This window comes from Panthera tigris, chromosome B2, assembly GCF_018350195.1.
Source record: "Panthera tigris isolate Pti1 chromosome B2, P.tigris_Pti1_mat1.1, whole genome shotgun sequence".
NCBI lineage: Eukaryota > Metazoa > Chordata > Mammalia > Carnivora > Felidae > Panthera > Panthera tigris.
This window is the reverse complement of record NC_056664.1, coordinates 33,428,847-33,455,166: the sequence shown is the minus strand read 5'-3', so window position 1 is coordinate 33,455,166 and position 26,320 is coordinate 33,428,847. Positions and strand designations below refer to the sequence as shown.

The following is a 26,320-nucleotide window of genomic DNA, read 5'->3' as shown; positions in this document are numbered from 1 at the left end:
CAGTTAAGTAATCCACAGGGCAGTTCTGCTTCCTGGATCATCTCCACCATTTTTAATAGCAGTAATAACATCACAAGTAAAGCAGAGACAACTGACTTGTTTTAAAAACTCTTTTTTGATTTGTAAACTAAACAAACTTGATCTACAAATTACTAAGAAAGGATAAATATGAAGCCATAACATATAATTTCTAGTATTACTACCATTAACTCTAACCACACCAAAGTTATTTGAAGATGTTCTACGAATGTAACAATATAATTTTCTATACCACAGAAAATCTCCCAGTAATCTTTTGGAAATCAGTGTGGGGAACATTTTCTGAGGGCTGTCCAGAAGAGACCAAGTTCCTACCCACAGGAGAGCCTGACATTTCCAAGAACAAACTCTCCACTATCTACTTTTGGGGTTTCCTTGGTGTCTCTGGGCTATAAAACCCAGTAATTTACTTTCCCTACTGAAAACTAGGGTAGAAATAGCCTTGACTTCCTTTTGCAAGCCAAATTTCACAGCTGTTGAGGGTGAACAAACCAAGGGGAAAAAAACCTTCAGACGGGATTTTTCTGGCCAAGGATGCAACTTTCACTGGGACCATAATCTCCCAGGACAAGTGAACATACTGAAGCTGACTGGCTACAAATCAAATTCTTCCAACCACAAGACTGTTTCACTGTTTCCAGTCTCTAATTTTTGTAACTAAGACAGTAAAAACTGAACTTCAATTGGAGAATTCAGAAAAAGGGAGAGATGTCTGACTTTTCAAACTTATGTAAAATTACCTTTTTCTTTTCTTTTTTAAAAATGTTTATTTATTTTTGAGAGACAGAGACAGAGCACAAGCAGGGGAGGGGCAGAGAGAGAGAGAGGGAGATACAGAATCTGAAGCAGGCTCCAGGCTCTGAGCTGTCAACACAGAGCCTAATGCAGGGCTCGAACCCACAAACCGCGAGGTCATGACTTGAGCTGAAGTCAGACGCTTAACCGACTGAGCCACCCAGGTGCCCCTAAATCTTTTTCTACACTTACACGCCCTACTCGTTTAAGATTAGTAACTCTCTAGATTTTTAGGCACAAAATAACCACATAAAATCATAGTCTGCTTTAAAGAAAACAAAAATGTACAGCAATTCCAAAATAAAAGGGCTGCTATCCCAATAAAATCATACTTAAAAGAGGTATATTAAAAAGTTCTTGAGGCGCCTGAGTGGCTCAGTCGGTTGAGCGTCCGACTTCGGCTCAGGTCATGATCTCACGGTTCATGAGTTCGAGCCCCGCATCGGGCTCTGTGCTGACAGCTCAGAGCCTGGAGCCCGCTTCAGATGCTGTGTCTCCCTCTGTCTGCTCCTCCGCTGCTTGCACTCTGTCTCTTGCACTATCTCAAAAATAAGCATTCAAAAAAAAAAGTTCTTTAAAAATCATTTTTAAGGAATTGGAAAGCTTTAGTGTAATATCAAGAAAACTGTTATCCTAATGGATAGTTGCGTTTTGTTGGTTTGTTTTGTTGCGTTCTCTTGGAAAGAACCAGAACTTAGATCACACATGTCCATGAGATCCTGCTTCAGGACCTCACATCAACATCGTAGAATGCTGTTGTCCTCTTAGGATGTTAAAATCATTTGCTCAAATTAGGCATATTCCAAAGAAATCTGGCACTGCAGGAAGGCAGTGAGAGAAAAGCTGTCATGTCATTACAGTTTACAAGCTATACATCCATTCTGGGGAGTGAATGAAGGACCATTTTAATGGGATGGTTTTGTTAAACACTTTTTTTTCTTTTGAGTGTGAATTACTTACATAAATTTAGGAATCTTTCTTAAAAACAATGAATAAGTTGTCATTGTCTTCTGACATTGGAAGAACTTTCTATTGTCCCCAAAGTGGGGTCCATTTTTCAAAAGCTTTCATTCTTCATTCCTTATTTCAAAAAAATTTTTCATATTTTTGGGAAACTCGTGGTGATTTCTGGATAGTCTCCCTCCTCACCTCAAATGGTAGAATAAAAACTAGTTTATAGCTACATTTATTGCTACTGTCTATACATTTTCCGATTTCTCCAGTAAGCCTCCTTGGCTTCTTCTGTTCTTACTCTTCTCATGCTTGAGAAATTAAATATAGAATGTTCCTAAACTATGACACATCTACTCCTCAGTCCTAGCCTTTGGTTTAGTTTCTCTGTGCTTCTGAACCCTCAGGAATGCATTTTACTTTACACCTTTCACATACATCAGTATTTAGCTCAAAACTTAATAAAAGTTTAAGTCGATATATGATGATTTCTTGTAACATTTTCTTTTTTCAGGCCTTTTTGTCCTTTAGTTGACAGAATTCACTTCTAACCCAAATCTTACGGTCTCTAATAGAATTTGCTTTCCTGGAAATCAACAGTTTCACTAAAAGCATCAACATATCAAACTCTCCGTTCCATGACAATGTGCGTCCAGGGCTGAAAAATACCACGAGTTAAAATGATGTTTAACACAGCGCCTGTCCCAAGCTACCAACTGAAGGCATGCATTTGTTCAACAATCAGAAAAGGAGATACTATTATGTAAAGTAAAATCCATGCCATCCGGAACCACTCTAGGACTAGACATTTCAGATAACTATGCTTTCTAAATAATCTACTTTAAGTAACAAAAATTATATTTGAATCATCTTGGATAAAAAACTAAAATATGTTTTTCCTTCTTTCATTAACATGCTCTATTGCATATAACTTATTTGATGGCTAAGAGTCATAATAAACAGAAATTACAGCACTAAGATCTAGTACAACAATGCTTGGGGCCTATGCAAGTGTGTAAGGCTATGCACATCTATGTTAATAGTCTCAAATTACTGAGGATGGGAAAAGCTAGGATAGATTTTAATCGCTTTTTCTGTCTCTTATTTTGTCAATCAGTCACACAGACAAATCCTACTACTATAAACGCTGGAAACAGACCATGTATCAGGAGAGGGACTGATTTTGATAAAGTACCTATTCTGTGCCAGGTCTGAGATAAACTTTGCAAGGCATGTAGCAATCAGCCTGGCACAAAAGTAGAAAATGGGTAAACACTAGGTAAATGAATAGCACTAATGTGCCTACCTAAGCACGTTCTCTCTTATTTACAGCTTCTAATCTGCCATGACCTGGAAAACGCATACCCAAGTGTGAAAGAACACCATTTAAAATATGTCTAGCCTGGTACTTTGCACCTACCAGGGGCAGCATGGCAAAACTGTATGTGCTGAACTGAGGATGGCGAATAGTGAGCATTTACAATGTGCCAGAAAGTGTGGGAAGTGTCTTACACACATTATCTAAGGTGATACCTATAAAGCAAACAATATTATCCCCATTTTACAGATGGAGAAATTGAGGCTCCAAGTGGTTGAGTAATTTGTAATAAAATCAAGCAGCTAGTCGGTGATGGCAGTACTCTATGAATTCAGGCAGTCTGACTACAGAACAAGTAGTCTTTTTCTTTTTGAGAGAGTGAGAGTGAGATAGAGAGTGAAAGAGAGAATGAGTGGGGGAGGGGCAGAGAGAGAGGGAGACAGAGAATCTGTAACAGGCTCCAGGCTTTGAGCTGTCAGCACGCAGCCCGACGCAGGGATCGAACTCCCGAATGGTGAGATCATGACCTGAGCCGGAAGTCAGATGCTCAACCAACTGAGCCACCCAGGCGCCCCAAGAACAAGTGTTCTTAAGTGTAATACTACACTGCCTCTGAATAAATGTGCAGTAAAGAAGAAAAGGTCAGAAAGACATGAAGTTTATAACAACTTTTTGTTTTCCTAGTAGAAGTTTTTGCTGACTTTCTGATTCTCAGGGATATTCTCAATGGGTGAGGGTTACTGCACGTCAACATTATACTGACAGGCCAGTGCAATAAACTATGAAAGCCAGACAAATAAAGAATGAGCCAGTGAATTACTGCACACTACAGATGATGGGTTCCAAAGAAGTAGAAGCCTGAGAGATCTGTGTGTATTAGGGTCATTAGGGAGGGCTGTAAGAACTTAAGACCTAAGCCCAAGAAGTGTAAGAGAAAAGCCATGGGGTAAGAGAAGGGGCATTTTGTAGTTTCAGAATCAGCACAAACCCTCTGTGGAAATGGCGGGGGGAGGGGTCGGTTGGGGGGGTTGGTCATAAGTAGATGAACAAACACACATGTGGTTTGGAACATTTATATCCAATGCAGCTGTAAGCTCTTATTCTTGCCAGCTTTACTTGGTCACTCAAACAGCTGGACAAACATAGGTTACAGTTGACAGTACTAGTGGGGGTGGGATATGGCAGCTAATGCAAAGGCTAGATCTAAAGCTACAATTCCCTAGCTCCCGTTAAGGGTCCTTGAGGTGTGGAGGGTGGGCATAGGGAACCTACCTCTACGATTTCCAAACCTAAAAAGGGAGGACATGCTGACCTAGGGACTATTTAAATACATAGTATCATTTGCTCAGAGATCTTTCACTAGGTTGAGCCAGAATCACCTCTAATTAATGACACACCTAGTGTAACTATTGGTGCAGATCCTCCCTGCCCCTAAGAATCACAAGGATGAGAGGTTAGGGCAGCTCTTAGGCCATCTACCATCTCTATAAGAGACAGGAGAGCAAGTCAGGAATCAGCTGTCTTACGCAAGGGTGTGGAGACACATCCACACTTCAGGACAGAGACTGAGCTTACTAGCATGAGGCCAAAAGTAAAAACACTGTGGTAAACAAAGATTTCCTAGTCTTGCTTAACTACACGGCAGCTAAATCCTCAGCAAAATGTTAACAGTCTCTGAAGTGTGAGCCTAAGAGCAATTTGACCTGTACTTGGAAAAGGTGGGAGACATGTGCAAGTTTCTCACTTCAGCAGGATATACAAGGGGTTAAGGTATCTTCTGGCAAACCTCCAAATGCTACATTATTCACCTGATTAGAGACTGGCACTTGGAACATGTATGGTCTTTCTCTCATCTCTCAGATATCAGAAGTGCAGAAATATCAAAGTAATCCTGATAAGATTCAAAACCCAATGCATGCATCCAAAGTACATTTGAGTTGCGAGGCACTGATCTAGGGACTGAGACTATAAACATACGAAGAAAGACTACATCACTCTAAAGGATGGAAATGTACCCATTCATTATTACGTTTTATCATGCCCCAAAACTCAAGACTGCCGGCAGGAAGTTCTTCTAGTGCCCCAGTAGCACCAAACAAGTCTTTTTCCTGCTTCTATGCCTCTGACCATAGCTTGCCAACCTGGAATGGTCTCACTGTACGTCACCTATCTATATCCTCACATCCTTCAAAGCCACCTGAAGTCCTCCTCCTAGAAGTCATAATCTCCATCTCATCCCCTAAGTTCTGTCTCCTTTTGGTGAACTACTAACAATCACAGCGAGTACAACCATCACTCTATTTAGAAATTTGTCATCCTCTAATCGATAACTTTTATTCATTCAATGAATCCTAGGTACCAACTGTGCGACAGCATTGCCCTAGGGACTGGAGAAACTGCGGCAAACAGCACTGGTTTTAACCTCCCAAAAAAGAACTCATGGGGAGAGTTCTCCTATGCCGCTTTTGAAAATCTTCTGTGTAGACCTGGGTCTGTACTCAGTGCTTCATACCTAACAATTTATTAGAGCCCTGGGCTTCTTTGGTCCAAACTCACTCAAACTGAAGTTACAAAAACCAATGGGGAACAAAAGCCAACGAAGCCATTTCTAAATGAACTTCCACTTCGTAAAAACCTCAAAAGAACAAGGAAGGAAAAGAAAACAGGCTATGAAAGTGCTGCTGAACCAACACATTTTACTCACACTGACAAAGTACCTCCAATCCCCCCTCCAAGCCACACAAAAGTGACCTTTCTCTCTCCATCCTTACCAGCTCCGGATTCAAGTGTTTATTTTAACAACAGATCTCAGAAAAGTTTAAAGCACCCCTAAGTTTCCTAAACAGATCTTCCTAAAGCTTTGTTTCTTGATGAGTAACCCCCTTGATGAATCTCGCATATGCCACTTAAGAGACTGATCCAATGAGGCTCCCGACAACGAACTAGAATTTGAGCTGCAAGCACAAGAGGGGCTAAAAGAACACCACTCTGAACGTGATAAATCCAGACACAATTTTAGTATCAACAACAAAAGCCAGGTCCTGCGGAGCAGGGTGGAAGGTTCCAAGTTCCCAAAAGAAGGGAGCCAAGAGAATTTCCTCCGGGGGGAGCGGTGGGATTCTGCAAGGCGTGGGAGTTTCTGCATGAGGTGAGGGAGATTTCAAATAAATATTCCTCTGCTCTAAAGTAGCTTGTGAGATACGACAGCTGGCACCCGAGAGCGGGCGAGGGTGAAGCCGGGCTGTGCCATGCGGCAGAGGCTGCCACCCGGGCACTCCCACCATTCTCCGCAGCCGGGTCAGGATATGAGACCCCGGCGCCGCGCGGACCTGCACGGGCGCTCCTGGCCCCGTGGGCCGCCGGTCCTCGACCCTGGCACCCAGCAAAGCCACCCGCCCGGGTCTCAGGCGCCCCGACCTCTCAGGAGCCCCAGGAGACGGGCGGGGGAGAGGGGATCTCCAGCCAGCCGTCCGGCCCCGGCGCGTTACCCACCTGAGCAGACTGGAGAGGGGATGGCTCGAGGACCCGAGGCCGCCGCCGCCGCCGCCGCTGCTCCCGGAGGAGCCGCCGCCGCCGCCGCCGCCCCCGAAGCCTGAGGAGAGCCGCTTCCCGGACAGCAGCTTCTCCACGGCCGGGAGGTGCCCGGTGCGGGCCGCCTCCAGCAGCTCCTGCTCCTTCCCCATCCCCAGGGCCACCGCCCCCTGGACCCCCTTCCCGGGGCCGCAGCCGAGCCTGCTCCGGCTCCCAAACTTTCCGTCTCCGGGCAACGCACCCCCCAAACCGGCCGGGGACACCACCCCCCTCCCCCCCGCCTTTTCTGCCCAGGAGCGCGTCACTTCCGGGATCTGGCGTCACGCGTCACCGCGCCCCCGCGCCCCGCCCCCTTGCCCACCTAGCTGGGCGGGGCTCGGCCGGCGGGCGCAGGTGGCTTTGGTCTGCTGGAAGCCGACCGGTTTGTGTCGGGATAGGCCTCCAAGGGCAAGAGGAAAGCGCCTGATAGATACCCGCTGTACAGGTGTTAGGGAACAAATGGGGCCCACCTGTATGCGCCTCCCGACGTGCGCTTCCTCCCCAAAGGTTTTGGGAGCCCACAGGACAGGAAATACGGTAATTCACCCAGGCAGCTTAGAAACAAAGAGAGAAATACGGTAACGCGCACCTACATTTCCAAGTTCATTCTTTCGGCACGCATAAGTTAAATATGTGATGGATGTTGGGACCTAGTGATACAGAGGTGAATAAAATGGCCTGCTCCGCACCTCAATGAGGGAAGAGAGGAAATTTTTAAAATACAAATATCTCTTCTTCATGGCCCCAATCTCTGAAAAGGCTCGTTAAAGTGAAACATGCAAAGACAAGACTTCCCTTCCCAGTAGAGTTTGTTTCCTCTTACTTTTTGATGAAATTAACCGAACTGACATAAGAAGTCAAGTTTGTGAAACCGACCTGGATAGTGAGTACCGGTGAATTGGAAAAATCATTTAATTGGGTAGAAAGTATATATTGTCTTTGCTACTGGAACTGTTCCTACCTCTAATTAGGCGCTCAACAAATGTGGAGTGAATCGATGGGTTGGATCAATTCTGTTCAAGTTATATGACTTTTTTTTTTTTTAGGTGCTTGAGGAACCGAAAAGAAATGGCAATTCACACAGGCCCACGGCCTCTCCCCAATTAAAATGTACGAGGTTGAGTCCCTGCCTAAAACTTTACCAGGCAGCCACATCCCAAGGCATTGGCGTACAACGGAAAAGAGTCTTCTACCGTCCCCAAACTTTACTCTGAGGAAAATGGATTAGGGAGTTAACCACGTTTTTAGGAAGGCAGCATGGAGGGGGAAAAACGTCCTTCAGGAAATAACACAGCTCTCCTTTACAAATGCTGATTTCCCAGAGTGGGAAACCCACAAACTGATTTCCGTACCCTCAATTTTCCGTCTCCAACCGCCACCAAGTCAGTTAAAACGGAGCTCTTGAAGTTCCCTACGCGTGCCTTAAAATGATCCCTCCGAGGAGCGGTAGGGGTGACGTCATCGTAGCGCGACGCTAGGAAGTAAGCTTCTAGGCTGCTCTGACTCCATCAGTCCCGAGCTCCAGAACCTGACAGGACTGCGGTCTCGCCCTTCTTTTTCTTGCTGCTATGGATAATGCCTGCGAGTCGCCCCCGGAAAAAGGTGGAGAGACGGGGGAGTCAGAAGAAACGGCTGCTGCTCCCGGGGGCCCGGGGGCTACCGACACAGACGGAATCCCAGAAGAAACTGATGGGGACGGAGATGCGGATTTGAAAGAAGCTGCGGCGGAGGAAGGCGAGGTAGGGAGATATGTGTGGATGAGGTCAGAGGAGTACTCCGAGATTGTGTTAACAGAGCTTGCTCGACCGGCTTCCTGGTTGGTCCCTGCCAAGCCCAGATAACTCGAACTCACCATGACTCCCTCTAGATCTGCCAAGATGTGTGCGGAGAGGGAGGAGACAAAACTGTAGTGCTGGTTCGGTTCCAGAGCCCCAGGCTCTGGGTTAATACTTTTAATCCCCGCTCCTAGATATTAAGGCTACTTCTAAGAGATTTTTTTTAAAAATTTAGGCAAATTCTACCCCTAACGTGGGGCTGTACCTCAGGACCCTGAGATCAAGAGTCCCATGCTTTTCAGGAGGGGCTACTCAGGCGCCCCTAAGGGAATTTTACATAGCCTCTTGGTTTTCCTGGTGAGGAAATTGGGATCTGATGTCACAGACAGTGCAAGAGCTAGAACCCAGGATTCCTCGTATCCCTTTGACCGAAATATGGTTTCTCCTAGATGTTGCTCAAGCATAACTGTCATACGCCGCAGAGCCGTTAAAGGGAGACTTGGAGTTACTGGTTCAGTCATGTTTTTACCCTCGTGGGACATTTAACTACGACCAGTGACCTGGGTGTCAATGTCCAAGGGACTCTATAGCATAAACACACCAAACCCCAAGAGCTCTGCAGTGTTGCCTAACTGAGCATCAGTCAGGGGACTAGAATCTCAGCGTGCTCTGGCTTCCATTTCTAGAGATGGAATCTTGGAGTCTTAGAACTTCCTAGGGACTTAAACAGATCATGGGGAGGACACTGCATTAGATAGAAACAGCCTTTCAGAGAATTAGGTTGCATCAAAATATATAAAGTAAGAACTTTTAGAAAAATGTGGGAGCACCTGGTTGGCTCAGTTGGTTGAGCATGGGACACTTCATTTCAGCTCAGGTCATGTTCTCACGGGTTCCTGAGTTCAAGCCCTGCATTGGGCTCTGCGCTGTCAGCAAGGCTCCAGCTTGGGATTTCTCTCTCTCTGCCGCTCCACACCTCGTGCTCACATGCTCTCTCGCTCTCTCAAAAAATAAGCATTAAAAAAAATGTGATGAAACTTTTTAAAGAAGGAACCTTTAAAAAAGATCTGAAGGACATAGAGGGTTTGAATAATAATTGGTTCAGTCCAATAAAGAGCTCACTACATACAGAAATTTGCACCCAACAGGAGATACATTTTTTTTGATACTTCTGACTGAAACACTGTTGTTTTTTTTAATGTTTATTTATTTTTGAGAGAGAGAGAGAGAGCACGACCGGCTGGGGGGGGGGGGGGGTTGAAGAGAGAGAGGGAGACACAGAATCCGAAGCAGTCACCAGGCTCAGAGCTTCAGAGCCTGACGCAGGGCTCAAACCCACGAGCCGTGAGATCGTGACCTGAGCCAAAGTCGGACATTTAACGGACTGAGCCACCCAGGCGCCCCAAACTGAAACACTTTTAAAAATTGATCATATACCAGGGGTACCTGGGTGGCTGGTTGGTTAAGCTTCCAACTCTTGACTTCCGCTCAGGTCATGATCTCAGGGTTTGTGACATGGAGCCAAGGCTGGGCTCCCTGCTGACAGCACGGAGTCTGCTTGGGATTCTCAGTCTCCTGTCTCCCTCTTTCTCTGCCCTTCCCCCCACTCGCGTGCACGCACATGCGCGCTTTCTCTTTCTCTCTCTTTTTCTCTCTCTCTCTCTTTGTCCGTCAAAAAATAAACCTTTTTTAAAGTTAATTTAAATTAAATTAACTTTAAAGATTGATCATATACCATACCACAAAGAAATACCCAAATTCTTAAAAGCGGAAATCAAAACAGGGCGCATCCTATTAGCACAGTGCAATAAATATGAAATTAACAACAAAAAGCTTCTCCCAACTGCCACTCCCCCCCCAAATAAACTAACCCCTGGACATTTTAAACTGTTTTTTAAATAGCCCTTAGATTAAATTAACAGAGAACACTACATCATTATCATACGGGCCTTGACCAAAACCGTATTTAAAGAAAAATTCATAGCTTTACATATTTGTATTAACAAACAGGAGATGCTGAAAATAAGCACCCAACTCAAGAAACCAGAAAAAGAACAGAATAAACCAGAAATATTTGATGTTCAAATTTAGGCCAAATAAATTTTAAAATCCAAGAAAAATGACTCATTTTTAAGGAAAATATAAATCACCAAAATTCAAACACAGAGGTTAGAAAACTTGTATAAATAGGTAACTAGAGAAGAAATTGAGAAGTTTTTTAAAGATACACTATCTTCACTTTTACCTACCCCCTTATATTCCTCTATGAGTTTATGTGAGTTCCTCTTTAAGAAAAACAGAGGTTAAATCCCATTAATGAAGTTTGTTGTCTTTTGATTGTATATTAAGTTGGAGGGGATGAAGTTTGGATTTGAATTATTATTAAACATCTAGCATGAGTAAACCTATGTTAAATGCTTATGTGGGAAGAGAAATAAGAGACAAACCTATCTTCAAAAAGTTCACATTCTAGCAGTGAGAAACATTTGCGTGATACAGTAGAATTGAAAGATAGGAAGAAAAGAGCATTATGTGTGGGAGAAGCTCACTTAAAAGTTCCGAATCCATGGGGCGCCTGGGTGGCTCAGTCAGTTGAGCTTCTGATTCTTGGGTTCCACTCAGGTTATGACTTCATGGTTCATGAGCTGGAGTCCACGTTGGGCTGTGTGCTGTCAGTGTGGAACCTGCTTGGGATTCTCTCTCTCTCTCTCTCTCTCTCTCTCTCTCTCTGTCTCTCTCTCTCTCTGTCTCTCTCTCTCTCTGTCTCTCTCAAAATAAATAAATAAGCTTTAAAAATATATATTAAAAAACAAAAGTTCCAAATCCAGGGCCAACTAGCTCGCTCAGTTGATAGAACCTACAACTCTTGATCTCAGGGTCATGAGTTCGAGCCCCATGCTGGAGGTAGAGGTTACTTAAAAAAAAAAAAAAAAAAAAAAAAAAATTATTAAAAGTTACAAATCCAAAGAAACACTGTTTTGATGAGAGGGTGCCTCCTTTTTAATATTCTTTCAAGATGGAATCATCAACAATAAAGAGATGTATAGATTTAGAGGCAGAAGAGCTGGCTGGATGGAGAGGCCTTTTCTGACATCCCCTCTAAAGGATGAGGTCAGGAAAGTGGGCTCAATGCGGGAGAGTGGTTATCATGATCCTTGGCACTTCATTTCCTTTGTAAACATACTAGAGCTAGGATCATATAGCTAAACTGGAAAGTTGGATTCTTTGGCTGGTTTTCTTTTCACAGCTAGGCTATAAACTTCTTTAGGACAGAGAGTGTATCTTAACGCATGATGGTACAGCCAGTGCTTGGAACCAAAAAAACTATTGAATAATGGATTTGTTGTGCTGTAAAGAGAATGAGGTCTTACCTTCTTCCCCAAGTCTGGAAAGTAGGCCAAATATATAATAGGGTTTCTTTTCATCTTCTCAGCTGAAGAGTCAGGATATCTCAGATTTAACAGCAGTTGAAAGGGAAGACTCATCTTTACTTACTCCTGCAGCCAAAAAAATGAAAATAGATACCAAAGAAAAGAAAGAGAAGAAGCAAAAAGTGGATGAAGATGAGATTCAAAAGATGCAGTAAGTTACTTTCTGATTTTTTTTCCCCATTTCAAGTCTCTAACTTGACCGTACAAAGTCAATAAATTTGGGGAGCCTGTAATTTTTTTCCCTTTTTTATACTCAAAAGAAAGTAAAGCAAATAATACTTTATGTAACATTTTAGGAAATATAAATAAATAAAAAGAAAAAAATATCCTCTTGTCACCAGAAATAAACACTGTTAGTATTTTGAGGTATAGTCTCCAAGGTATTTTCTATACATGTATATCCAGAAATAAATTTTTTCAAACATGTTACTGTTTGTGACCTGTTTTTCACATTGTATATGGTGAATGTTTTCCATGTCAGTAATTATACATAGGTCATAACTTTTTTAATGGGCTCATTGCAAATTTATCAGAGAATACAGAAAAATAGAAAAAATAATTACCCATAATCCCACCACCCACAGTTAACCCTGGGTATGGATTAGGTTATATACTTTTTCAGATTTTGTTTTAAATGTTTTAAATATTTATAGCTAAATACTTTCTTGTAAATCTGCCTGTAAATTATCAATTTCAGTGGGTGCATTGTATTCCATTATGTAGATGAATGATCATTTAACCAATACCTGTAGTTCTTTTTCTTCTTTTGACATTATTATGATTGAGCATCTTTGAGCCCATCTTTGCATACTTGTCCATTTAGTTCCTAAATAAATCCCCAAGGAGTGAATTGCCAGTTCAAACAGTCTGAATGTTTTCAAAGACTCTTCATACACATTTCCAAATTTTTCTCCAGAAAGGTGGTTGCACTTCACACTCTACCAGCATGTATAAGTTTGTGTCCTCCCATTCTTACTAATACCATTCTTTATAATGCTCATCTGTCTGATTCATGAAAAATGTTATCTTATTTTAGTTTATCATTTTAATTTCTTTAGTTAATAGTGAAGGTTAACTTTTTTTCCTCTGTGTTGGTCATCGGTATTTTTGTAACTTGCCTATTCATGTCCTTTGCTTATTTTCAAAATCGCTATCTTTTATTTATTGGAAAGCATTAAGAGCATAAACCCTTCTCCATATATTTTACAAATATTTTCCCCCAAGTCTGTTAATGTCAAAAACTAGTGGTTTGAATATAAATTTATGTATCAAATTTTTACCATCAATGTGAAATGTAATAAGGTAGAGTTAGGGGTAGAGAGAGCCTAGTGCTGAAAACATAATCTATATAGTGACCCAACATTGTAGTTTAAGTTTTTGTTGTTAATGAAGTAGAAACGAAGTTGTATGTCATTTTCTCTCAAGTTTCTAAAGAGTAAAAATGCTTTGTCTTCATTCCTTGTAAGCACCAAGCTTAATGCTATTGACCCCTCGAAAGTTCATTTTCTAATTGTCTGAGACTTTTATTGATGTGATAATATACCTTAAACATTTGTTGTTGTAAGCCAACTTAATTATCTGAATCTTTGTCTAGAATCCTGGTTTCTTCTTTTTCTGAGGAGCAACTGAACCGTTATGAGATGTACCGCCGGTCAGCGTTCCCTAAGGCAGCCATTAAAAGGGTAAGGATGGGCTACCACACTTCATTTCCATCAGATATGAGAGTTGAACTAGACACAAGAACTGTGTCCACCTCATTTTGAATGAGGTGCTAGTCAAGTTGGTGGATCATTCACACAGGAAAACAAAAATAAAATGCCTCTCGATTATCAATTGGAGTTTTGTATTCTGGGGATAAGGTCTAAACATAGAGAATGAGTTGCTGTACACCTGAATCTTTGTCTTAATAGTCTTAATTTCAGTATCCAGCCTTTAGTAAAAACCTTTTTAGTACAAAACTCTTAAGGGTACCATATTCTTAAAAGCAGTCCTTGACTTTCTTAATCATAGTCTTTGTTCTTCTTTCAAGCTGATCCAGTCCATCACTGGCACCTCTGTGTCTCAGAATGTTGTTATTGCTATGTCTGGCATTTCCAAGGTTTTCGTCGGGGAGGTGGTAGAAGAAGGTAAGTGTTGTTGATAGCATGTACAGGATTGAACCTCTGGTGGTCTTAACTTTCAAGAATATCTATGCTAGGGGACCTAATAAAGTACCTGTGGGTGTTTCCATTTGCACTAGAAGTTGACCAAGTGGGGCACTTTGTATTCAGGAGAGCATGACCATTATTCCTCAAAAGTTTTAATACTGGGACTCAAGGAAGCATCTGGGAAATCTTTCCAGATTCCTGTCCTCAGTCCAGGGCGACAGAAGCCTACTTCGTATTTTTCCCCAATGGAGTTTGCTCATTTCTGTTGCCAAATTAAAGACCTAAGATAAGCTATCACTGGGGGCTGACCAGTGTGGTATGATGAGGAGTTGTCGAATCCTGGGAACTGTCCTCTATCCATCAAAGAAAGAACCTTGGCTGAGTGTATTGCTGGTCTCCAGTCAGTGAAATGTTTTATTTTTTTAAGTAGAAGATTATATATTACACTAAAGCTAACGTGATAGGTTTTATAGCATTCTCTTAAGAAGGGAAAATGTCTTGGTTTATTTCCTTAGCAAGCTTAAGAAGGGTTAATGAGAATTATAGGATTCAAATGGATTATGTGATTAATAAGTCCTGTGTGACCATGAAACTTTCTTCTTATCTTCTGTCTAGCACTGGATGTGTGTGAGAAGTGGGGAGAGATGCCACCACTACAACCCAAACATATGAGGGAGGCTGTTCGGAGGTTAAAGTCGAAGGGGCAGATCCCCAACTCAAAGCACAAAAAAATCATCTTCTTCTAGACTGAAGCCTAGAAAGGCCTGGTACTGAAGGAAGGAGTACCGGTTCCAGACTTCCTACTGCATGAGACTTTTGCACAGGTGCTTTAGCCCTCTAAGGATTCCATGATGATTTTAATGTTTCTCAGAACTCTGATATTCATCACATCTAAAAGGCATGCAGCCTGTTTCATACTTGCCTTGACTAAATATTGGCACCTCTTTGGACATTCTGAGGCATTTAACTATTTCTTGGCTAGTTGGAAGAAGAAAGGTACATGGGCCTTAAGCGTCTTCCAGACAGAGAAGCTGCTTTCAGAAAGTCTTTCCAAGAAAGCTTTGATGGTTTCACATTGAAGCATGAAGTTGCTATGATTTAGGTTGTTTCTTCCATCTGGTTTTAAGTAGATGAAACAACCAGAAACTTTGACTTGTGATACTCTACCATGAAGAACACAGTGATGGGAGGAGTAGTGGAAAAGTTTATCCCTGTACACATGTAAAGTTCCCTATGGATCTTGGTGAGTGATCATTAAACTGTTTTCCAACTTGCCTTATGTGTATTCATTTTCTGTCTAGCTGGTTGGAATGGGGAGAAGTTCATCATTATTTTTTGGTGTCAGAGTAAAACTGGTCTTTGGCTTTTTTTGAAAATTTGAGCCCTTCCCATTTTCTACTAGAACCATTTAAAATTTTCTCGAGAGTACTTAAAACACTTAAAAAATAATGTAAAAGCCCGTATGTTTCAGGTTCCTATAAACAGATAAACCACAACCAATGTTTAGTAAGTTTAATTTGCTTTTTTCAGGTGGTTCACAGAACCAGTACACTCAAGGTTTGATTAGATAATGCAACATTAAAATTTCCCAATACTGACCAGTATTCCAGTTCATCAGATACATTCTCATTGTTTTCCTCAAAGAGAGGGGAATGGAGTGACCTTTTATTGACAGTGATTAGCAGTAATAAGGCTACTGTATATAATTGGCAATCCCCAAGAATCCTTTCCTCTATCATTCAGTTTCATAGGGAGAAGAGTTTTGAAGCTGTTCTCTTTTGAAGCTTTCCTGAGCATGTCTTAAAAGATTCCAATTCTGTTCAGCACCCTGATGGGGGGGGGAGTGGGGAGAAACAGTTTGGACTCACAAAGTTGAGCAAATCTTTTATATCTTACACTAAAACCCATGGCTTTAAACATATATTTAGCCAGTGAAGAAGACACATCACATTTGGGGCATTCCACAAAGAAATGCTGTAAGACTCAGGCTAAATCTTGACCAAAAACTAATAAACTGGGGGAAGGAAGAAAAAGCAAATAGTCTCTCAGCTCCAACAGGAATTTTTTTTAACGGCTATAGGAACTATAGCTATTTCAATTTGAGATATTAGATAAGGCTGAAACTTATAAACAACAAGGGAGAAAGATCACATCCCAAGCCTGGCCATTTAACAAAGCCTCACCGTTTAAGGTTCTCCCAGAGTGCGTCTTCCTTGTGTCTGTTGTAAGAGATGGGGAAAATAATCCCCCCTCAACAATAGCTACTAACTACTATCCATACCTACCTAGAGGTGAATGGGAATATTCCTATTCTAGTAGAAAGTGGGGAAAGATCTAGGTGAGGGCCGTAGTCTCTGGAAGGATAGTACATCACACCAGCTTCTCTTGAAAGAGTAAGGACTATGGTAAGTCACAAGGCAATGAGAGCTTTTGTAGTTCTCAACCAAATGCATTGCAGCAATGTTCAGTTGTTTCCATTGTTTTGTGATGTTACTATAACTGATTTTAGAAGTTTAGGCAAATATTAAATGAGAAAAAAACAAACCTTCAGTGTTAAGGTTAGAAATGGCAAGTTCCCATATCACTATGGGAATACTTCAAACTACTTGCTTTCCACCAGCCCTTGAACTAGTCTAAGGGGAAACTAATGTAAATGGGTTAAATGGGAGCATTTAAATTATGGGGCATGTGAGGGATAATGTTTATCCCTCGTATATTCCATACACAGAAACCATTCCTTTCAGAAGCATGAAAAGGGTACATAAAATTTGAGGCCCATGGCAAAATGGGTGCGGTGGGGGGGTGGGAGGTGGGGGTGGGGATGGGAGATTAAATAATACAGCAAAAGCAGCCATCACAAAAATAGAACCTATTCCTTCTGTCTTAAATCAAAGAAATGAGGTTAATTATTCCAGTGAGATGAAAACAAATCTGAGATTGATAATCATCCCTGTAGCTCAGCTAAGAGATAATTAAACTAGTCCCTACACACTAAAGCCGGTCTCCAGCACGTCCATGTAAACGGGAAATCTAGACAATCATAGATGATACATAGTTGTAAATGTTTCACAGCTGAAATGATGATGTGCAGCAGCTGAAGTCTTTGAGGGATAGTGGTGCTATCACTCCAGACATTTTCTTGAGGTATTATTTCTTGTTCACAGAGTCTTAGAGCTCCAAGGCAGAAATCATAAGCAGTCCAAAGCACTACTGTTTTCCTTCCATTTTTTTTTTTTCTTTACATTTACCCTGAGGACTACCAAGAAAGTCTTCTTGCTCCCAGTGAATAGGAGTATGAAGTTATACAAGATGATTGTTACTAAAATTTCATGGGACCATGACCCCCACCACATTTCCTGGAGGAGGATTTCAAGACACAATAGCCAAAACTGCCACGTAAGTCAGAAATTCTAGGGCACCATTTGTCACATAGACAAGAACTCTGGAGAGCCCAGAAACCTGACTGAACTCTGGTCACTAAAGGGGTTAGCCTTGATGCCTGCCAGAATTGTTTGTATTGCCTACCAGCAAGCACAGGCTTAAGGTGAAGGTATTCCAAGCAATACCTATTAGGCATTTTCTTTGCATGGAGGGATGCCAGAGGGATATGGTGGGTGGGGGAGGTGAAGAGGGGAAGAGAATCAGAATGTGGTTTTAAACCAATTCAGGTGAACCTAAGGTTGAATGATTCTATTTTCCAGCTACTGAATCTCCCTCCTCTAAGAACATTAGAAAGGCCATACTTGAGAGGACCAGTGATCCATTTTGCTCAACATTATGCCTTCCAAAGGAACACTAAGGGGGAGTTTATGGAGGGACACAGTTACCCTCTCAGTTGTATTTCACCAAATAGCCTTAGTTTTCTAGAATTCCTTTGGAAGGCCACCATACAAGGATTCCTCTTAAACCTTCAGCACCTGTACATAGGTTCTGCCAACACCACTTCTTGGACAATGAGCTCCTTAAGTTTCTGATTGGCTATGGGAAGTGCTTTCTTGTACCGAAGGCTATGAAGTTGAGCCCTAGAGCTTGTATTTCAGGACTTGGTGAACACGTCCTTCCTCCTGTTTATCTGATGTCACACCACCCTTAGCTTTTGTCTTTCCAGAATTGGAGCCAACATCTTAAATATGTGTACTCATGTGGAAGTATCTCCACTCTCTGATAATTTTTCCTATTCTCTTGACCTTTCTTCCCTTCACCATATATTTTGCAAATAAGGTCACTAGAAATGCACAGACAATTTAAGCCATTAAAATGGTTTTGTAAGGGGTCCTGTTTTCTGTATTGTCTTCATGTGCCTTTCCTGATGATGCAGTTGGGTTTTGAGCCACAGCAGCACACTGACCCCTCCTTCCCTTCAGCAATGGTTAAGTTTCTGTGCTGAGTTCTGACAGAGCTTGCTGCCTCACTGGTTGCTGGTAAGTACTTTACTTTACACTTACCTAGACTGAACCTCACCTGTGATTTTCCTGTGTGGTCACAGCCTGGCTTATGTGCCTTCTCTGGTTTTATTGTTTTAAGTCCCTTCTGGTTTACCTTTTATTCCTTGGAAGTAGGGACACTTGACTGCATTATAATATCCTGCTCTCAGATTATTTATAAAAGTCTTAAGTAAGGTTAAACCAAGCGTTGACCCATAGGAAACTTCCCATTAGCATTATCTCCAGAAAGATGTTTATTCTTCAGTGTCTAAGTTTTTTCCTAAGCATGACAAAGTATTCTCGTATCTCATAGTAACTGGTGCTTTTGAAATTGCTTTAGTGACGGACCTTGACAAAAGTTCTTTGGAAGTCTGAAGAAATTATATCTTGCTCCTTCTTGAATGCATGTTTCTTTTTATCCTCAAAAAACTAGAATATGCAAGTCAGGCATGATTTCCCATAAAGGAAAATAGTTTATCTTTCCTCCAATAGGTCATGTGTGATTAAGATTTTAGTGACATCACTAAATAACTATTTTACCATCTTGCCAGTTTAGTTAGCTAATGAACTTCCGTCCAATCAACACAGCATGAAGTATATCACAGAGCAGTATGGATGAAGGTAGAATGCTGGGGAAGAATTAGGTAGGAAAGAAAGAGGGGGGAAATAGTTGTTTTATGGGGCAAGGGGAAACCTACCTAAGTTGAAGCGTTTTTGTTTTGTTTTGTTTTTTACTTAAGTCAAAATTACACGGTTTTAAAAAGCCACAGTGATAGAAGGGTATGAGAGGCAACAGGTTGAGATGTTTACGTTATAGTTTAAAACACATTTTCAGCTCCCAAACCACCAAATGCAGAGGAGAGTGCTGGTAGAAAGTCCCAGTGCCTGGAGAGCAGATGTGCCTGGGAGCCCAGGGAGACGAAGGAAACAACTTCTGAAGTACAGCTGTGGAAGACAGGCAGGCAACAGGGGGCTCAGGATCAAGTCCCTTGGTGATTCTTACCACATCATACCTTCAACCTAGCTCAGGGAATATATTTTCTTGATTTAAATTCCAAATAAATTCTGTTACAGAATCGCATCGCAGTGATGAAGTACAACAGAAAAGAAGCTTAATACAGCTTGGCTGACTGTAGGATCAGCCAAGATGGTATGAGCTTGGCTCCCTTTCCAAAAAAGGCAGCATCCAGGTCTCCCTTACTCTTGTGCCTCTCCCAGCTCCCGCCTTGCTGGCTATTTCCTGTTCTATTCTACTACCATGGCCAAAGCTCAGGCCAAGGACTTCTCAGGTCTGCTACAGGAAGCTCTGGGACATAGAATCTTTGGTGGCTCTGTGGGTGACTGAGGAGATGGGTACCTTCTCTTGTTCACACAGGCTGTAGAGGAAGCAAATGTCTCTGCCATGAAACCAGGTGGTGAAATGGCCCTACAGTGTTGACAAGATTCCACCTAGTGTGGAGAGGGCCAAAAGGCTTTATACAGGCAAGACATGCTTGAGCCACGCACAAAGCTGCCCCCAGTTTCCTAGAACTTGGTCATACTTTGCCCTGTCTTCCACCCGAGTCAGAACAGCTAGTAGAAAGGACACCACAAGGAGTGAGGTGAGCACTCCCCAGTCCCTCTGGCATCCTTAGCAGACTTATTCAATGCTGGACAGCGCCTTCTGTCATAGGTGGTGCTATTGCTGGTGATCTCCTTCTCTCTCCTTGGCACAGATGGCTGAGCCACTGCTATCAGAGCTCAAAGAGGGGGTTATATTTCCTAATCTCCTGAAGCAGTCTTTCTTTATCCTGGTTGGCATTGGCCAATGCTCGTTTAGTTTCTATAAGTTCCTTCTGTAGGGTAGGCAATTCTTTCACCTGAGGAACAATAAATAATTTACAGTTAATAAATAAGGTAACACGCCTTGCAGAAACATCCAGTAAAGGAGCAAGGAGGCAGAATTGAAGCAGAAAAATCCATAAATTCAGTTAGTGATCAACTAGATCTTTCTAAAAGCCTAATCCCATCTTCAGAATTCATCAGTTATAAGGACAGCAACAGGTAGAAATACACGATCAGCAAGCATTCACCTACAGTTCCTGACTTACATCCTCTATTCAGCACTTCTGGAAGTTGCTGCTAGATGATAGGAGCCCAAACTACCCAGCTATACACAGCACAGGCAACCTTTTCAGCTCTCTGAGTTTTACCAGCTTCTGAATTTACAGCCACTAAGGGTCTACGGGAAAGGTATTGTGCAGTTAGGTCCTCACCTTCTCTCCAAAAGACTCTCCTGTGGGCACCAGAAACATCTGTTCTTTGGGGGGCTGCCTCTTCTCACTCTTAGGTACTTCAGCTGATGGTGTGTCCTGAGCAGCAGCTGGAAAAAAGTAAAGGTTCTAAATAGCAAACTTCTGCCAACATGCAAGCAATTCCTAGGTATCACCCACTCCCTTACAGGACAGAAAAGGCAGAGAAGCCGGGAGGCCAACAAGCCCAACTCACCGCCTATGTGGAACACACCATCATCACTCCGTTTCACCACAACATGCTCCATGGCCAGAGTAATGGGGATAGGGCCTGGAGATGTTGGATAGATGGGGGGTATATCATCCTGCAGAAAAAAGGGAAACCACATGATGCCCTCAAACAGCTCAGAGCAGTTTGGGTAACAACCCATGCTTCTACCATCTGGCTTGAAGCGGCTTTATGCCATTGTGTATCCACACATTCTTGCAACGTGGAGAAACATAACTGAGTTTCTCCCATTCTAGAGATGGTCAAACCGAGGACAGATAACTTAATGGGCTTATACATAGTCATGTATGCCAACGACAAGGTCAGGGCTAGAGACAAGGTCTCCTCACCTAAATCCAGAATGTTTTGATAGCAACACACATTTTATATATTACTATAACCTTCACAAAGAATGCCAAGCTGCATTTACTCACTTGATCCTCACCACACTGTACAGCGGCCAGGGAAGCGATGACAGCAGTCACTGCCAGAATTCCTTGCCTGACAAAGTCTAGAGTAAAAACCAAAAAAGCTCCTCTCACCTTTAGGGTGATGCTGCAGTGCAGGAGTTCAATCTGCATGGGAACTACCACTGGGATCTCTTCATCCTCCAAGAAGGGCCCCAGGCCATTGAGCACCGAAGTGAACAGCTCAAGGTCACAGCCTCGAAGCAAGAAATGCAGGAAGCCATTTTGTGTGGCCAGTGGGGAGCGAACGGCTGCACCAGGCCCCACCTCAAAGCGAAGGCCCACTGCTGGCCTGATGTGGCCAGTCTTCAAAGTTGAGGATTCCTGAAAGCTTGCACCTTTCAGAAGAGAGACAGAAGGAAAACATCAATTAATTATCAGTCAGGGACTTTTCTAAGCATTTTACATACATTTAATATTCTTAAGAACCCTATGCCAAAAGTATTATCACCATTCCCATTCTAGAGATGAAGGAACTAAGGGACAGAAAATAATTTGCCCAAAGTTATACAACTTGTAAGCAGCAAGCACAGGACTTGAATGCAGGCAACAATGACCACAAAGACTGGGCTTGGCCACTTTGCTATCATGCCTCTCATGGTGGAAGGGAGGTCAAGGGCCAATGAAAAACTGGCCTTGCTATAAATCTGAGACACTGGGCTAAAGGCCAAGAAAAAACACAGGACCCTCAACTCTGCTACACTTAAACATCTCTTCCTTTTTCCAAATCTTGGTGTTCTCATTTCTCTCTGATAAAGCCAAGCAGGATCTATGCTAATCTTCTCAAAAGTCCATAAAGACCTATCACAGGTGTAGCCAAGGATATGAAACAACTTCTATACTTATATAGCTGCAAATTGTTACAAGCATTTTGGAAAACAAATCGGTATTATCTAGCAAAGTTAAAGTTATACCTATCCTAATGCCCTAGAAATTATATCCTCAGGAATGTAACTCTGAGAAACTCTCTAACACACATACCAGGAGACACGTATGACAATGTTCAAGGCAATCCTGTATGAAATAGCAAAAAAACCCAGAAACAACCCAAATGTCTGTAAAGAAGAAGTAGAGTAATGGGTACAAGGGATATTTTGGGGGCGATGGTAATGGTTGCACAACTCTGTTAAACTGCTAAAATTTATCAAATTGTATACTTATCATGAGTTAATTTCATAAATGCAAAGTATACCTCAATAAAGCTGTTTTTAAAAAGCAAAAATTGGTATATTCATACAACAGAGTATTATATATTAATGAAAATGAATATATCATAGCTAACTCAACAACCCAGAAGAATCTGAAGAATATCAAAGAAAGAAGCCAATCATGAAAGAATACAAAATAATCCCACTTAGAAAACCTCAAAAACCTTCAAAGCTAAATAATACGTTGATACAAACATGTAGAATTGCAAAGTAAAGCAAGAGAATGATAAACACAAAATTCAGGATAGTGGTTCTCTATGACAGGTGAGAGGCAGAAAAAGATCCAGGAGAGAGGCTCCTGGAGACTTCAAAGTTAATGATACTATTGTATTTATTAAACTAGGTGGGCGGGGGGTGTCTGGATGGTTCAGTCAGTTAAACGTCCAACTCTTGGTCAGCTCAGGTCATGATCTCATGGTTCCTGGGTCAAGCCCTATGTCCAGTTTTGCACTGACAGTGTGGAGCCTGCTTGGAATTCTCTCTCTCCCTCTCTCACTGCCCTTCCCCACCCCTCTCTCTCTCTTTAAAAATAAGTAAATACGGGAATGAAAGCTGGTGCAGCCACTCTGGAAAAGAGCATGGAGGGTCCTCAAAAAACTAAAAATAGAACTACCCTACAACCCAGCAATTGCACCACTAGGCATTTATCCACGGGATACAGGTGTGCTGTTTGGAAGGGACACATGCACCCCCAAGTTTATAGCAGCACTACCAACAATAGGCAAAGTATGGAAAGAGCCCAAATGTCCATCGACGGATGAATGGATAAAGAAGATGTGGTATATATATACAATGGAGTATTACTTGGCAATCAAAAAGAATGAAATCTTGCCATTTGCAACTACGTGGATGGAACTGGAGTGTATTGTGCTAAGTGAAATTAGTCAGTCAGAGAAAGACAAAAATCATATGACCTCACTCATATGAGGACTTTAAGAGAGAAAACAGATGAACATAAGGGAAGGGAAACAAAAATAATATAAAAACAGGGAGGGGTACAAAACAGAAGAGACTCATACATATGGAGAACAAACTGAGGGTTACAGGAGGGGTTGTGGGAGGGCGGACGGGCTAAATGGGTAAGGGGCACTAAGAAATCTACTCCTGAAATCACTGTTGCACTATATGCTAACTAACTTGGATGTAAATTTAAAAAAAATAAAATAAAATAAAATAAATAAGCAAATAACCTTTAATAAATAAATAAATAAATAATAAAGTACAATTATCAAAGGACTGAATCTGAGTGACAGCAGTTCCCTGATCAGACACAGTTTGATGTCAGCAGCCACACAAATGAAGAGGTGGACAGTGGCCTCCTGTATAAGCTTAAGGAGCACCTGGGAAGTGAAGATGGCTAAGAGCCTACTGAATACAAAGCCCCAGAAAGACCTCTGGGAGTCTCCCTGCAAGCAGGAGACTTCACTGGAGTTACTCCCCCTAATGGCTACTGGAGAGAACGACCAAGGGCTTGGCACTTAGGCCAACTATCCTTGGGCCACAGTGACAGGTGAAGCTAGGGCTGCCCAGACAAATCCCACCAGCTCTCCTGGAATTGCTACCATCCTCACCTGAGCACTGTCCATGCAGGAACTGCCATAGTCCCACGGTACCCAGCTGCTGGAGGGTCAGTTCCTCTGCCTGAAGGGCCACAGTCAGATCTTCACCACGCACCTCAATCCCAAAAGACACCTCATTCACCTTCAGGACCAGAACGGAGACCTGTAAAAGGATACTCTCTTAGCTGCGTCCCTCCCAAGCTTCTAGCCTTGAGCCTACCCTCTGCAGAGAAGAAAGTAGAGCAGCTGACCGGGTGAAGACTGAGGTCTTCCCCACTGGGTGAGACCGAACTGTTGGCCTCTGGTGACCCCTGGCCGTAACTATCCATAAGAGGGCTCCCTTGAACGCCAGCACTGTCCAGGACATTTGGAAGAGTTCCTGATGGAAGAGATTCTGGACCAGACTCTGTATAAGAAAGACAACAGATGAGTTTCAAAGTCAAAAAATTCTGTTCAAATCCAATCTCTAAAAACAATGACACTATAAAAACAACAACAGCAACAACAACAACAACAAACATTTATGACGTTTATGAGAACAAATGGGAATTTGATGGATTTAAGGAATTGCTAATTTTTAAGAATGGATAGTGGTATTTGGTCACATGAAAAGAAAACCTATAAATGGATGCAACCCAAGTGTTCCCTGACGGATGAATGGATTAACAAAATGTGGTATAAAAATACAATAGAGTATTAGCCTTAAAAAAGAAGAAAATTCTGACACGTGCTATGAAGTGAATGAACCTTGAGGACATTATGTTAAGTGAAATAAGCCAGTCACAAAAGGACTCCATTTATATGAGGTACCTAGAGTGGTCAAATTCAGAAATAGAAAGTGGAATTGTGGTTGCCAGGAGCTGAGGGAGAAGGGAACAAGGAATTACTGTTCCATGGGTACAGATTTTCAATTGTAGAAGATGAAAAAAGTTCTGGAGATGGTTGGTGATAGTCGCACAACGATGACTATACTTAATGCCACTGAATTATAGTTAAAAATGGTTAAGATTGCAAAGTTTATGTTATATATATTTTACCACAATTAAAATTTTTTTTCAAAGATCTTTAAAGTCTATTTCCTAGAGATACGTCATAAAAATATTTATGGACAAAATGATATGTTTGGAATTTGCTTCAAAATAACATGGAAGGAAGGGAAGTGAACAGAAGTATATTTGAAACAAGAATGACCATGAGTTCTTAATATTTGAAGCTAGGTAATGGGTACATGAGGACTCACTATTTGATTCTGCCTACTTTTCTACATATTTGAAATCTACATATTTGGAAAAATATTCCATATTCCATAATAATAACAAAACAAACAGGGTACACACCACCCAGTTTCAGAAACAGTGCATTCTCTTTTCATTTTCATTTAGACACTCTTAAGAGACCATTTAAAAAGTGTCCAGTTCAATAAGATAAAAGAACCAGTGTAACTTCCAGTAGTGACTGATGCAATTCCTAAGAGTTACTCATTTTACCATAGACAAAGCTTCTAGTTATTTTCCAACACTAAAATACATAGGCAAAACAAAACAAAAACAGACAACACACACACACCACTGACGCCAGCCACCAAACTAATCCTACTGCCATAGCTACGTGGCTGTAAGACTAGCACTCTCTCCTTTGGTCTGAGTCTGGTTCTGTGATAAAGGTTAAGTGCTAACCCATAACCTAGAAAATGTGTGGATAAAACCAGAGCCACAAATCTATTAAAATTTCTCTTTTTTGGTCTTGGTTAAGAAAATGTCTATTTTATCAGAACTTAGCTCCTTCTGTATCCTACTGGGATACAGGCAGCAGAAAGAACCCTTTCTGGATTTCAACTTTGCCTGGCTCTGCTTCCACCTACCAGACTCCAAGAGCATCACAAAGCTATCACTGCCATCACTGTCCACTGAAATCCGATCTTCAGGGCCACTGTTATCCAATGAAACGCCATCAAATGACTGCTGAGATACCGTCCTCTTCATGGAGAAAAATCGGAGTCGGGCAGCACTTCCACTCAATGGTGCTGCCGCCCCCTCATCTATTTTGGCCATGGGCTCCCTGTTTAAAAAACAAAAACCACAAATGTGGCTTAAGATATATGTTCTGTCCCTTGCAATACCCATCGCTTTCAGCCCTA

General features: G+C 42.0%; 3 protein-coding genes across 11 annotated transcripts in view; 1 reads left to right on the top strand and 2 right to left on the bottom strand.

The window, feature by feature from the left end:
* ANKS1A (ankyrin repeat and sterile alpha motif domain containing 1A) overlaps positions 1–6,904 on the bottom strand; it is a 179,071-nt gene extending 172,167 nt beyond the window's left edge. For 3 of the 5 annotated variants that reach the window (XM_042986161.1, XM_042986160.1, XM_042986163.1), the window contains exon 1: positions 6,596–6,904. In XM_042986161.1, the coding sequence (XP_042842095.1) occupies positions 6,596–6,786 (191 nt within the window). In that variant the 5' untranslated portion in view covers positions 6,787–6,904. The remainder of the gene's footprint in view (positions 1–6,595) is intronic. The other 2 variants (XM_042986162.1, XM_042986164.1) reach the window with 1 other exon arrangement.
* A 91-nt stretch (positions 6,905–6,995) lies between these two features.
* Positions 6,996–15,301, top strand: TAF11 (TATA-box binding protein associated factor 11). Of its 4 annotated transcripts, none has more exons than XM_042986168.1 (6): positions 6,996–7,210; positions 7,720–8,412; positions 11,882–12,030; positions 13,474–13,561; positions 13,909–14,005; positions 14,642–15,301. In XM_042986168.1, the coding sequence occupies exons 2-6, from the start codon at positions 8,242–8,244 to the stop codon at positions 14,770–14,772; spliced, it is 636 nt and encodes a 211-aa protein (XP_042842102.1). In that variant the 5' UTR covers positions 6,996–7,210; positions 7,720–8,241; the 3' UTR covers positions 14,773–15,301. The 4 variants fall into 4 exon arrangements, with proteins under 4 accessions (XP_042842102.1, XP_042842103.1, XP_042842104.1 ...); XM_042986169.1 differs by having other exon boundaries at positions 6,996–7,251; XM_042986170.1 differs by lacking the exon at positions 6,996–7,210 and adding an exon at positions 7,312–7,556.
* A 222-nt stretch (positions 15,302–15,523) lies between these two features.
* The window catches only part of UHRF1BP1 (UHRF1 binding protein 1), a 59,833-nt gene continuing 49,036 nt past the window's right edge, over positions 15,524–26,320 (bottom strand). For both annotated transcript variants that reach the window (XM_042986158.1, XM_042986159.1), the window contains 7 exons: positions 26,045–26,241; positions 24,435–24,589; positions 24,196–24,346; positions 21,492–21,754; positions 20,938–21,046; positions 20,706–20,812; positions 15,524–20,309 (listed from right to left, as the gene is read on the bottom strand). In XM_042986158.1, the coding sequence (XP_042842092.1) occupies positions 20,184–20,309; positions 20,706–20,812; positions 20,938–21,046; positions 21,492–21,754; positions 24,196–24,346; positions 24,435–24,589; positions 26,045–26,241 (1,108 nt within the window). In that variant the 3' untranslated portion in view covers positions 15,524–20,183. The remainder of the gene's footprint in view (positions 20,310–20,705; positions 20,813–20,937; positions 21,047–21,491; positions 21,755–24,195; positions 24,347–24,434; positions 24,590–26,044; positions 26,242–26,320) is intronic.